Source organism: Sabethes cyaneus, chromosome 2 (assembly GCF_943734655.1).
Source record: "Sabethes cyaneus chromosome 2, idSabCyanKW18_F2, whole genome shotgun sequence".
NCBI classification, from domain to species: domain Eukaryota; kingdom Metazoa; phylum Arthropoda; class Insecta; order Diptera; family Culicidae; genus Sabethes; species Sabethes cyaneus.
In genome coordinates, this window is record NC_071354.1 from 154638422 (window position 1) to 154653432 (window position 15011).

A 15011-nucleotide genomic window follows, 5' to 3' on the forward strand; every position below is an offset into this window, starting at 1 on the left:
AACATTGTTGCGCACTAGTTTTGATGAGACAGCTCCTAGCAGCTACAGGAATTACTCCTCAATATTCGCACTATACATTCAACATGCAGCACAGCACGTGTTTCTCTATGGGGGTGTGCCGGCCAGTTTTACTCACTATTGTTGGCGGAAAACTACGGATGGTGCATATTCGTGCAGCTAACGTCATCGTCATCAAATAGAAATAAACGCCGATTCAGAGTTACTTGTTTCAGTGCGGTGTCACGTTTTATAAAAAGGTTAATTATAAGAACTGCCGAACAGTGCTTGAAACTAGTTATTAGCACCGTAACGGATACTTTTTTTTATTTTTAAACCGAAATGTTTACATTTCTCTGCTGAGGTATAACTATCGAATTATTTCCGGTTCACCGCAGTAATTTAATATCAACGAACGCTCTGTGGATAGGACCAGTTCTACTGCAAATAAAAACAATCCTCTGTACAAACACTTAACTAATGATCATATCTTCTTTGGCATGCCGTAACGTTTGTACTAAGGAATATCCCGTCGTTTGGTGAAAGTGAAGTAATTCTAATTACAAATAATTCATACTAATGTAGTTAGAATATATAACTAATAATAATAAATGTCTGGTAATACGTGTAAGGCTTCTGCATAATGCATTTTAAAATAAAATGAGATTGTATATCCAGATAGGCATATATTATGAAATCGAATGCTATGAATAGGATTAAGCTGAAGGAGCGATTAATGATAGAGTACAAAATCATTATTTCATGACGTATAGCTATGGACGACTCAAAATGACTCTAAATCTACTGACTGAATGTTAGCGTAAATGCTTCGTATTTGGATGGAAAAATATGTTTGCATCGTGTATGCAGGGGTACTCTGGAAGCAATCATAAAGGACACTTACCTGCAAGCTACTGTAACTGCTATACTTCCGTTTGGGTCCAAAGTGGAAAGCCCCGTGAGAGTGGTCATTGACATGACGATGGCGCAGCAGAAGAGCACGCATAATTACTGGTTTGTCATCTTCGTGAATCAACTCGTCGATTACCATCTGCGGAAATGAAAACCAACATCAAATTCACTCTAAATTGCTTCAAAAGCTCGCAAACGCACTTGCTCTACAATCCTATAGGCCACCGACGGCAGATCCTTTTCATCCAAATCCATCAACACTACTCCGGTTTCCAGACACCGGCGAAGATTCAGCAAAGAGTGAAACGAAAGGGACGCCACGTGTGGACGACCCCAACGATCTGCTCCTTCCTCCACATCTTCCTCGTACTTGATCCAACGGGCGGTTTCCTTCCACTCGCGATCCTCGCCCGATCCGGTTAGCTCATCGAGCTGAACGAACACTTCGTGCGGACTGTGATCGTACATCTTCTTGTACTTGCTCGGGGGCAACAGCTGGTGCAGCTTGTCACCCTCCTTCCGGTTGATGTTGACCACCGATGCGGTACTCTGCTGCGATTGGGCGCTCACCTTGTGACGGCGCATCGCCCGAGGATCATCCGAACGATGCGAAGTTAACTCATCTATGTCAGCTTCCTGTGGTTTAAAAAACGGTAACTATTGCAAATCTTTTGACCATGAATAGAATAAGTCACCTGAAGGGTGGCATCCTCTGGTTGTACAGATACACGTCTGGTAGTAGTGCTGGAACCTTCGGCTCCGCTAGTTCGCCTCCACTCCGGGTGATACTCTTGCAAGGAGAATTTCCTCGATTTATGAGGATGATGACGTCTTAAGTTTGATTGAAATAAAAACAAAAATTAGCTTTAAATGCAGATTAGAACAATTTAGACGATTGCAACATACTCGGTACGTCTTCGACGTTCCTCATTGCTGTCTTCGATTTGCATTCCTTCGAATTGTTTATCTTGGTCCTTTTTGTCAAATCGAACATTTCGTCGGGCATTTGAATCCTGTGAGATTAAACAAAAATAGTTTTATATTTTTACAGTCCAATTTCGGCTTATTCTTAGATATACAGGGTTACTAGTAATAACTGTCAGTGTTTTTAACGTGTTTAATTAAAAAGGGATTCATTACCCAAGCAACAATGTGAGTTTTATTGTACTCTTATGGTGGTCTTCAAGACCAATTTTGGTCTTGAACGCCATCATAAGAGTATAATAAAACCCAAATTGTTACTTGGGTACAGATGTGTCTGCATAATTTTGCTGAGTGTATATTCAGATGTCAACACAGCTTGCAAGTTTGTATTGAATTTCCATTCGTTTAATAGTCATGGTAATCATGGACGCAAAAAGGGAACTTGTGAGAAGTCTGTTTTTGAAAAATTTTCGACCGTGTGAGCTGAAGCCACTCGGAATATACAAAAGATTCATTTTCATCAAGTGATACAAGGAAACCGGTTCTTGGAACATACTCCCCAAAGGACAACGGAAGCCATCAAACAAATAAGAGAGAGTTGTAAAAGTCGATAGATTTCGGCAGCTGCTCAAGTGGCATGGTGATTTTAAAATTCTGTTTTCGGATGAAAAAATGTTCCTGCTACAGGATCCTTTCAACCAACAAAATGATCAGATAAATGCAGCATTAGAAATGCTTTCTGATATTTCTCATAACAAACTGTCTCTTCAAAGGTTCCAGATTGTTTTCAGAATGATGGTGGTATGGTTTGAAGCTTGCTGTTTATTAAACCTGGTTTGAAAATCAACACGAAATATTACATCGATAGGGTTTTGACGACCGCTACCGCGGCACTAGGTATTGAGCTTCGGAGTACACAAAATGATTGGTTCGACGGGGAATGCCAACAAGCGGTGGAGGGGAAAAACTGCTTGGAACTAGAGAGAACCTTGCCAAATACCGACGAGCTAGGAACCAGTTGACCACGATCCTGAGGAGGAAAAAGCGCCAAAAGGAGGATAGAGATCGTGAAGAATTAGAGCAACTATTCCGAGCTAATGACTCGCGCAAGTTTTATGAGATGGTGAACCAAACTCGGAAGGGCTACACACCGAAACCTGACATGTGTAGGGACGAGGGAGGGAATCTATTCACAAACGAGCGCGAGGTGGTCGACAGATGGAAGCAGTTCTTCGATGAACACCTCAATGGCGAAATCGCAGAAGGATGCGGAACGGAAATTAACCTAGGAGAGCCCATGGAAGATAGTAATGTCCTAGCACCTGATCTCCAAGAAGTCAAACGAGAAATCGGGCTGCTGAATACCTATAAAGCCGCTGGGAAGGATCGCCTACCAGCAGAGCTTTATAAACATGGTGGAGAAACGCTAGCAAAGGCTCTACACTGGGTTATTTCGAGGATTTGGGAGGAGGAAAAGCTACCGAAGTAATGGATGAAAGGAGTGGCTTGTCCTATCTACAATCGGCTAGACTGCTGCAACTATCGCGGTATTACGCTGGTAAACGCCGCCTACAAGGTACTCTACCAGATTCTGTTACGCCGGTTGTCACCGATAGCACAAAGTTTCGTAGGGAATTATTAGGCGGGTTTCATGGGGGCTCGCGCAACTACGGACCAAATTTTTACTATCCGATAGATCTTGCAGAAATGCCGTTAGTACAACGTGCCCACGCATCACATCTTTATTGATTTCCAAGCAGCATACGATACAGTCGAGTCGAGCGGGCATCGAAACGAGAGGCACGATTTTTACCAAGGGTAGCCAACTTCTAGGCTTAGAAGATTAGCAGGCAGCATTCCAGAACCGCAGTTTTTATTAGGAGATTTTAACTCTCATGGAGCACTATGGGGTGAAAGATATGACGATTCGAGGGCCTTACAAATTTATGAACTTTGTGATGATTGCGATTTAACCGTACTAAATGACGGTCGTGCCACAAGAGTTGGCACCCCTCCAGCAAGAAATACAGCTTTAGATTTGTCTCTCTGTTCGAATACATTAGCTCTAGAATGTTCCTGGGATGTCCATGAAGACCCAAATGGTAGTGATCATTTGCCGGTGATAGTAGATTTCCGAATTACAAGCGAAAACGCAGAAATGTCCATTACCTACGATTTGACTAAACATATTGACTGGGATAAATATGAGAACATAGTTTATCAAAAGATTAGTAGCGAGGAAGTGGATCTTAACGAAACAGTATCTGATAGCAGTATAATGAACAAATACGAGTCTGTATGTAAAATCATTGTAGAGGCAGCAAAATCTGCACAAAATCGACCCATTCCAACAAAAAATATTAAAAGGAAAATAGGTCAACCTTGGTGGGATCAGGAAGCCGCAGATAAATACCATGAAAAATTCACCGCATTCAAAAGATTCCGTAAAACGGGAAAGAAGGACGATTTTGAAGCTTATCAAAAGCTTGAACGTGAATGTCGCGCTTTGTTTCAAAATAAAAAAAAGAATTATTGGGCGAACAAAGTCAGTTCTTTTAACAAAGATACTGCACTATCGACGTTATGGAACACGGCAAAAAGATTACGTAATAAACCACAAGTTAATAATGAAAAATCTTACTCGGAAAACTGGGTTTTCGCATTTGCCCAGATTATGCTTCAAATCGAAATTTCTTCGCAATAGATCTCAGTTCAGTACGGGAACTGGCTGACCCATTTAGTATTGTTGAATTTTCTACAGCACTATTATCGTGCAATAACTCTGCTCCAGGCCTGGATTCCATCAAATTCAAATTGCTGCAGCATCTACCAGGATGCGCTAAAAAGTTAATGCTTCATTTATATAATCTGTTTATTGAAAGGAACATTGTCCCAGAGCAATGGCGAGATATTAAAGTTGTGCCTGTGTTAAAGCCAGGAAAAGATTCTTCAGATTATCAATCGTATAGACCAATCAGCCTTTTACCATGTCCTAGAAAAATTTTAGAAAAAATGATTTTGGCGAGACTCGAGCACTGGGCGAAAAATGAAGGTTTAACCTCCCAATCCCAGTATGGTTTCAGAAAGGGTAAAAGCACACAAGATTGTTTGGCCACTTTAACAACTGCTATTCATACTAGCTTTTCGAGAAAGGAGGAACTTTCTGCAGTATTTCTCGATGTTTCTGGGGCATACGATTCAGTAAACATCGAAATTCTATGCAAGAAATTATTAATGGGAGGGGTTCCTGCTCAGATGTGTAACTTTCTGTTTAATTTGCTCAACAAAAAGAATATGCACTTTTATGTCTCCGATAAAGAAAAAGTTTCAAGGACTAACTATGTTGGATTGGCACAGGGTTCTTCACTGAGCCCATTCTTATATAATTTTTATACGCGGGACATAGATGCATGTGTAGATAAGGATGTGGTTTTAGTGCAATTTGCTGATGATGCCGTTGTGTGGCTAAGTGGAAAGAATTCCGAAATGGTACGCTCACGACTACAGACAACTATTGATAATCTTTCAAGTTGGGCAGATAATATTAACTTAGAATTTTCCTCCAAGAAAACCGAAATGGTTGTTTTTTCCAAAAAAAGACCTCCATCTGAAATTCCAGTTAAACTCAAAGGTAAACTGATCAAAATTTCTAAGACCTTCAAATACTTAGGTGTTTGGTTTGACTCCAAACTCCTTTGGAGAGGCCAAACAGAATATTTGGTGAGAAAGTGTGTATGTCGAGTGAACTTTTTAAAAACAGTTACAGGGTCATGGTGGGGAGCGCATCCTAGTGTTCTAATAATATTGTACAAAACAACAATTCTGTCGGTTTTACAATATGGGTGTTTCTGCTTCGGTAGTGCAGCTAGATGTCATTTCATAAAATTGGCTCGCATTCAGTTTCGATGTTTAAGAATTTGTTTGGGTCAAATGTCGTCGACCCACACTCTGTCCACCGAGGTAGTGGCGGGTGTAAAACCGTTGGAATTGCAATTTTTAGAATTAAATCTACGGTTTTTGTTTCGTAGTCAGGAGAAAAATGATAGGATAATTGAAGATCTTGATAATTTATTTGACCTGAACCCAGGATTGAGGTTTCTTGCTGCTTATCGCCAATTTATAACAATTGATAGTTTTAGTCACCCAAATATTAATGTTTTCGGATTTTCGTTAGACGTCGTACAATATCAACCAATAATTGACTTCTCATGGAGAAAAGAGGTGAAAAATCTTGGCAAAGGCCAAATGAAGTATTGCTTCCGCGAAAAATATTCAGGTTTGGATAAAAATCGATTGATATTCACCGATGGCTCTTTTAAGAGTGGCCGATCTGGATTTGGTGTTTATAGTCAGAATTCTTCGGCAAGATATCATCTACAAAGCCCATGCTCCGTATACGTAGCTGAAATAATAGCAATCTACCATGCTTGCAATATGATTAGGGAATTAGAATCAGGAAAATATTTGATCTTCTCAGATAGCCTTAGCTCACTAATGGCCTTAAATACAAAAAAACATGAAGGTGGTGATTCTGTATATCTTCTTAAAATCAAGGAAATTTTATTAGAATTGGCATCTAAAAATTACAATGTAACGTTAGTGTGGATCCCTTCGCATTGCGGAATAGATGGCAACGAGAAAGCGGATATTCTAGCTAAGGAAGGAGCTCTGAGTACAGTTACTTTTGATAGAGGCATTCAATATACTGAATTGTATAGTATAGCACACCAGATTGCTATGGAAGAATGGCAAGAAAAATGGAATACGGATACCTTGGGACGATATTGCTACTCAATTTTACCCTCAGTCTCGACTAGTTCTTGATTTTATAAAACAAATTTTGAAAGACCATTTATTAAATTCGTCTCGCGACTGATAGCAAATCATTATGCTCTTGGTAGTCATCTTTATAGGATTAAATTAGTTCAAACCAATGTTTGTGAATGCGGAGACGGATACGAGGATGTAAATCATATTGTATGGGAATGTCTGAGATTTGATTCCGAGAGAGTGGAGTTGCTATCAAAGTTTTCATCGCTGGGAAAGCAAACGGGGGTTCCTATTAGAGATTTATTGGGTGTAAGAGATGTTCAGTCATTGGGAAAAATATTCGAATTCTTTAAGAAAATTGGCTTACAAATTTGATGAAGGAGAGGAGTCCAGACGTCAACATTCAAACGGCATCAAGCAGAGCAACAATAGGAGCAGGCCTTCGAAGGCAGGGAGGCGCAGACAGCGAATAGTCAGAAAAAAAATGGAAATAGCAAGACACATTAAACAAAATATATGATACAATATTGTTATAATATTATAATATAGTTAATTTATAATTTTAAAATTATTGTAACAATTATAAATAGGTAATTGGTAATACAAAACCCTTATTAGACCGGTAGTTCTTTATGGACTTGAAGCCGTGACGCTGCTCACGGAGAACATACGCGCCCTTGCCGTGTTCGAGAGGAAAGTGTTGCGGACGATTATTGGGTGGAGTGCAAACTGAAAGCGGAGAGTGGCGGAGGTGTATGAATCACGAGCTACAGGCACTGCTTGGGGAGACTCCCATCGTACATCTAGCGAAAGTTAGCAGGCTACGGCGGCTCGGACACGTCGTAAGGATACCGGACGACATTGCGACGAGAATAGTCCTCTTCAACAACCCCACCGGCACCGAGAATAGGGGGGCCCAACGTGCACGATGGCTCGACCAGGTCGAAAGCGATTTGCGACTTCTGAGACGACTAGACCAAGACCGAATCAGATGGAGACGAGTGCTTGAAACAGCACGAGCCACCCCGGCTCTATGCTGAAGAAGAAGAAGAAGAAGAAGAAGAAGAAGAAGAAGAAGAAGAAGAAGAAGAAGAAGAAGGGTTTTGAAGAATCATTTGCTTCCCATCGTCAAAAATCACTACAAGAATGCACCATACTGCTTCCCTTCTGCATCGTCCCACATTCTGCACCGTCTCACCAGGCGAAAGCTATAACAAGCTTGGTGTGAAGACAATTTTTCGTATTTTATTTCTTCGAAACAGTGGCTGTCTCTTCTGATTTGCGTCCTCTCGAGTTCTATGTATGAATGCACATGCTAGGTAAACTAGGGAGCACCAAAGGATTGACTGTGAATACTTTCAAGCAACGTTTGGAGAAGATTTAGGATAAAATGGCTCAGGATATCGTGCTTATCAGCTGTAACGCTTTTCAACAACAACCGGACGACTGGTAATTAAAGGAAAGGGAAAAAGATTCGAATTGGACTAGTTTAAGACAAATGTTATGGATATACGTTACATGAAATTCACTCCAAATTAAAATTTATGCAAGTGTTTTATGTTTGTGACCATTTTCTTTACTGACAGTTATTACTGCTTACCCTGTAAATAAATAGCGAGTATAAAAAATAGAACATTGTAACCCAATTACTCCTTCGAAGAGTCTAGAAGTCTTGAGATTACTTTTCAATGTTATGTCACATCTATTGTAAGTAGATCCTATCCTTGTATTTTGTATGAAAAAAAAAACAAATTCTTAGGCTTTGTTGGGCATCGTGAGGCTCTTTGTGTCGGTCGGATATGGGCCGATCCGGCATTTATAAAATCTCCCTTCTGGAAAATCGTCCGACGGTGCTGCGAAGCTTAAGAGCAAGACCGAGAGCAAAGTGACCTCATCGTTCCGCGCTTTGGTTCGAAAGATCGGAGCAATCCGCCAATCCGTGAAGAAGTATTTGCCTGAAGTGGGCATTATTATGCGGCAGCTCCAGTCGAGGTCGGCAGTGTCTGAGCAGGAAGTAATTTTCTAGAAGTAGCAGTTAAAGGCGCTGGCGAAAATCGTCTTTCCGGCGCAGCGTGACTTCGTGGTCATAATGGATGACGGGTCCTATTTGACGCTGGACGGTAATGACAGGCAAGGTATCAGGTACTTTACGTCCCTTGCCAAGGAGGTAAGCGGTCACATTAAATATGTCTTCTACACCAGGCTCCGAAGTTGAGCTGGTAGTACGAACAAAGTATCGAGCGTAGTTGCGTAGCCGCAAATCCACTGACCACCTTGTCAATTTTTTTCTATGCAGGCTTAATAAGCGTAGGATTCAAGGTAAAAAAATTTCGTTAAGTTGTCTTTTGTAGTGGTTTTTTCATCGCCATACGTTATTGTCATGTGTAATCCGATGGCAGTATATTCAATGGGGAATTTTGTCGTGTGGAAATTTTAAGTTTTTCTTAAAAATCTCCAAAATATCAAGAGTAGCAGCCTGTGCAATTCATGAGCGGTTGTCTGAATCAGAAAAATGATTCGTCGACTAGTTTTTACTGTCGACTGTCAACTAAATATTTCATGATACGGTTTTAATTTGTCCCAGAGTTGTGGCCGAAAAGCTAACGCCCAAAAAACGGCCACTTTTTCCAACATGTCATAGTTTATCATAGTTGGCAAATCTGTAAGTATATAATCTGAGGCCTCGTTGGATGCACCAATTCATTTAAGTTAAAGCAGCTTCTATTGCAACCGCTTCATGCTAGTATTCTAGCAACCTCAATGGAGAGCGGGTAATCATTCCCGGTGTAAACCGTGATCGTATGCTGATAGAGTTGGCCGATAAACGGCGGGATAATGCATACTGTCGGTGCCTTGCGCAACCTGTAAGCATAAAATAGACCCTACAGTGGTACATAGCTTCTTATCCAGCATCTCCTATCTATACCTCCTCGCCGTTCCAGCTGGAATACGACCAACCTTGGTGGAGAACGGATAACCATCTACGGTGGAAACCAAAGTCATATGCTGACAGAGAAGGAGGGTTCTTCGAGTTTCGTTTGTCCTCCGGCGAGATAGGGGATTTGTGTCGCAGGCCTTGCCAATCGCCACCATAAAAAATTAATAGACAATGAATGAGGAATAAAAAAATTCGAACTAGAACAATCAGTATAGGCCTACGCGATGAAAACGGACTATAGATTAATAACTCGGGACGAGGAACTGTCGATCTCTTAACTTCCGAGAGAGCACTCGAGTGCCGATGTGTTGAACAGCCGCAAGTCCAACGTCGTTGCGCGGCAAGAGGTGTGTTGGAAGGACTCAACGATACACATAGGGTTATACAACGGTACAACTCTGACAGATGGACACACCATCTATCAGAGTTGCGGCATCACTCACGAGCTGGGTAGAGCTTTCATAGTAATGAGCAAGATGCGGAAACGGGTGATTGGGTGATAGCTAATCCATCCTTCAATGTGTGGGTTGACGCACTAGGGACGGTTCTTCAACAACAGCAAGTATGGAAGTACCCATGATGACGAGGGGGAATTCTACGTGCAGTTGGAGCATGACTACGACCGCTGCCAAAAACATGATTTCAAGATCGTCATCGGAGATTTCAACGTTCATGTCGGCTATGCGGAAGAATACAAACCAGTGATTGGAGTATTCAGCGTGCCAAATGTGGCTAAGACTAATCGACTTTACCACCTCTATTCACCAAGAATATGGAACGTAGTAACTTCACCAGATCGACCACCTTTTGATCGATTGCCGGCACTTCCTAGCTACCTTTGACGTCAGATTCTATAGGAATGGTTGATTTGGACCACTACTACCTAGTGTTGGTTAAGATGGGCGCTAAACTATCCGTTGTAAACAACATTCGGTACTAACGCCAGTATCGGTTAAATATCGCGTAGCCGAAGCAGCCTGACGTCGCCGTAAGCATCGCGGATTCATTCGAAACTGCGTTGCCGCAAGTGGACGAATTGGACGAGACCCGTTTCGAGGACTGCTGGACTACCATCAAAACCGTCATTAAAAATGTAGCTGAGAGCATCAACGGGCAACGATGCACGGAAACAGCGGAACTACTGGTATGACGATGAATGTAAAAGGGCGAAGGATGGATGCGGAAGAATATGCGGACTTGCGGCAGCTGTATCGTTCTCAGGAAATACGAAAATTCAGCCAGAAACTGAGGTGACCAAAAAGTGGAAGCAGCACTTCGATGAACGCCTGCATGGCACTCAGACGGAGAACCATGGCGGCGGCGAAACCAAATTCGATGGTGTAATAAACTTGGAAGAGGTTGCAGCCCCAATGATAGCTGAAGCTAAGGAGGCCATCAAACAGCTAAAGAACAATAAATCGGCTGCGGCTGGAAAAGATGGCATCGGAACGGAATTAGACCAGAAATGCTAACTTGTTTGTACCGGCTGATTGTAAGAATTTGCGATACTGAACAGCTACCGGAAGAGTAGAAGGACTGAGTTATCTGGCTGATCTACAAGAAAGGCTACAAGCTGGAATGTGAGAGCTATCGAGTTACAAAGAGCTCTCCCAAGTCATATTCCACCAGCTATCACTGAACAGACCCAGTTGCGAACATATTTGCGGAAATTCATCAAGCCAGCTTCGTTGAAGGACAGCCAATGACGGATCAAATATTTACGCTACGACAGATCTTCCGAAAACGCTGTGAATACATAGTTACCCGCACCATTTGATCGTTGACTTCAAGGCTGCATATGCTACTATCGACCGAAAAGAGATTTGAGAACTCATGGACAAGAACGGCTTTCTCGGGAAGGTATTCAGACTGATGAAATCGACGATGGGTACATAGTTTTATGTTCGGATATCGGGCGGATTATCGAGTTCATTCGAATCTCACAGAGGGATCCGTCAAAGTGATGGTCTGTCATGCCATGTTGCCTGTTGTTCAACATAGCGCAGCAAGTTGTTATGAACCGAGCGGATATCAACACACGGGGTATGTATGATGGAGTCAATTCGGCTGCTTTGCCGATGACACGGACATTATCAGTAGAACATCTGTGGCGGTGGCTAAACAGTACACTAGACTAAAGCGCGAAGTAGAGAAGCTTGTCCAAAGCGAGCGATCGACGCCGTCTGGACAGTAGCGCGATCGCCGGCGATGAGTTCTAGGTAGTTGATGAATTTGTCAACCTTGGCTCACTAATGATGGCGGAGAATGACACCAGCCTTGAAATTCGTAGGCGTATTTTCAGCGAAAGTCGTGCAGCACGACTGGACTCGAGCTTAGCATGGGCTTCACAAGCGGCTGCGATCTAACAGACTAAGTCCCCATACAAAGTGAACTCTGTACCCTATTTAAACGAACCGTTAAAGGACCTGCGTGTGCTCGATATTTTCGAGCGACGAGTGCTAAAAATAATATTCTTCCGCGTACAGGAGAACGTAATATGGAGACGGAGGATGAACCAAGAACAGCGGCGAACGCAGTATTCGAACGGTGTCTAAAGCTGGACGAATACGATGGGCATGGCATGTTGCAAGAATGCCGGACAATTACCCTGCGATGTTTGCTTCAATTCCGGTACGAACTGGGCACCACTGGAAGTAGAATATATTTCCAGGTAAGGACCGGCTCACAACAGCATCTGACTTGCAGCGGGCAGCTGAATCAAAAAAATGTCTTGGCTCGGATATAAAGGCCAAGATGGCCGCAGCTGGGAAATTATAACGAACACTCAAGTCAAGCAATTACTCTCAAGTAAATCGGTATCGACTCTATCAACAGAACAAGTAATACTAATGCATATCGTTTATTTTCATAGGTGGTTCTCGAGTATTGCTTTAACGGCTTGACCCTCGCACTATCGGTATTGTAGTGTTGTAAGAGATTTGTTCCAAGCAAAAGAAGGTATGGAAGATCTGCTACGAAAAGTCTCAGTTATACCAGAACGACGGCACAACCAACGAGCTGAGAGCGGGCTTTATTGTGTTAAGCAGAATGGAACATTATGTGATCAACTGGAAAATGATCAACGACGGGATTTATCTGTTGAGGATCAAAAGCCGTTTCTTCAATTACAGCATCGTCAACATACACTACTCACACGAAACTAAACCGGGTTACGAAAAGAAAGCATTCGACAAGTAGCTGGACGCAAAGTACGCTACGGCACATCACATCAAGACTGGCCGGTGTGATATCTTGTGGATCACCATCTCACGACTCAACACACATTACTGGCAAATCCTCTGATATTGTGTAAATACCAGGATGCCACAATCGGCAGATTCTAAGGCCTCATCATAGGTTGCACACAACGATACGAACGATAATGACCAACGAAGTGTAAACGGCCGTACGCTCCTTACGGGATATGGATTTTGACTGTGACTATTACTTAGTAGCAGTATATGTGTCATACCCGTCAAAGCTGTCCTCCTCAGCTGAACAGCTAAATAATCCGTAATCTGCCGAGAACAGCGTGTGAGTACTGGATAAGGCTTTACCTTCTTCCAAGAAGCTGAGTGCTTCAAAGAAAATGGTTGGGACACTACGTAAAACGCCATGGAATACTTGAAATGACTGGACTGATGGGGAATACCAACAAGCAAGTGAGAGAAAAAATGAGCTTGGAAAGAGGAACAAGCTCCCGCGGAATTTGAACAAGTATTACAGGCTTATGACTCAAGCAATTTCTATGAGAACGTGGATCACTCTCGTCGGGGCTATACGCTGAAAACTGTCATGTGTAGCGATGAACAGCGAAACCTAAGCAGATCTTCGATAAATAACTCAATGTTAATGTTGCAGGAGGAGCTGAATGGAGCTGAACCGTCGGTAAAGACGGTTACCGGAAGAACTCTACGAACACAGCAGGGAAATGCTGGTGATGGCACTGCACTTGGTAGTTTAAAAGATCTGCTAGAAGTAGGGGGTGGGTCAAAGGAGTGCACAGTGGAGAATTTTTCCAAAACAAAGTCCTGTTTGGACCCGACTTAATGTACCATTGACACAGGCTGTGGGAAGCAGTTGATGTGGAAATTGTTGAATATGAATATGAATATATGGTACTACCACCTGCCTTAGCAGAACATCCGTTCATAGCAATGAGCCTATCATGTCAAAAAGAGTTGAACATATTCAACGATTGGTCATGCTTCCCAACTCTTGTATGAAGGGCCAAAAGGGAATTGGTCGATAAGCAACATCACTTACACGTACCAGGGACTTAGAGAATCTCCTTCCAAGGGCTAAGTCACCTGAGTCAATCGTTGAATAAACCGTCTTAATGCAGAATGACTCCAGCAGGTGGGGAGAAGAGCCCGCTCATTATCCACGATGTGTTGTTAATCGGGCAAAGATTAACCCTAGTGAGCAGTTGATGTGGAAATTGTTAACCAAAAACTAGATTTTTAACCACACGCGGTTTGATGTAATAATTGGCTTTTATTCGTTCCAAAATTTTATCGTGTGAAAGAAAGAATACGCGTGACCGATCGGTTTGGCAATTGATTAGCTACTGGGGATGTACATCAAGAAACGGTCCAGCAGAGGTGATAACTGATATGCATATCTTATCATGTTATTACTAGGGTGATTTATCTATTTTGGACAGTCGTTACGCATACTCTATTTAAGACATTTACGGCAAAATCAAATGACAGTGTCCAAAATAGAGTACGCGTAACGCCTGTCCAAAATAGATGCACCACCCTAGTTCCCGCCGTTCAGCAAGTCGAAATCAAAATAATTGATGCTGTACGGGGGCGTTCGGAAGGAGCACATCAGGTTAACTATCAAATTCTTTATCTCAATGTCTTCAAATGCAGTTGAGCTATATTTAATTTTTTGTTGTCAAAAAAAAAGATATTTTTATAAGGAAATCCAATGTTGTAGTGTTTGTTTACGACGTGCATCGTTTTCAAGCAGTTTTGGTCAAATAGAGGACATTCCACCCTACTTTTTAGATATAAAGGTATTCAATCGATTATTTTTCGCCATTACCAAGATATTTTCATGAGGAATCCAAAGCTCAGTGTTGGACACAATTTCGCTAATTCGCTAAATCGCTTGTTAGTGGTGCTAAATTGCGGTTAGCGAGTTAACGTTTTCGCTAAATTTGGAATACGTTAGCGACACCATTAGCTTCGCTAAAAATAAACCTTTGAAATCACTAACCGCTAAATCGCTAAAGCTGCATGAAAATTGTGTAATCATTCAAAATTTACCTCGCCATTTTTATATTGCATTGGTCAGAAATAATGTTACAAATCAACAAGTTTGTATGCGGTTGAATCACCAAAATAATAGTATTACTGTCTGGTGAATGAATGATAATCATGTATATCGAGAGGTCCGCTCATCTTTTCCAGACAAGTCGAATTCAAAGGAGTTTTAATTGACTCGAAATTTGATTTCC

At 41.9% G+C, this 15011-nt stretch overlaps 1 protein-coding gene across 5 annotated transcripts in view; it reads right to left on the minus strand.

The window, feature by feature from the left end:
- LOC128738222 (band 3 anion transport protein) overlaps positions 1-15011 on the minus strand; it is a 167245-nt gene that overhangs the window by 16534 nt on the left and 135700 nt on the right. For all 5 annotated transcript variants that reach the window (XM_053833202.1, XM_053833203.1, XM_053833206.1 and 2 more), the window contains 4 exons: positions 1816-1922; positions 1605-1740; positions 1111-1545; positions 902-1048 (listed from right to left, as the gene is read on the minus strand). In XM_053833202.1, the coding sequence (XP_053689177.1) occupies positions 902-1048; positions 1111-1545; positions 1605-1740; positions 1816-1922 (825 nt within the window). The remainder of the gene's footprint in view (positions 1-901; positions 1049-1110; positions 1546-1604; positions 1741-1815; positions 1923-15011) is intronic.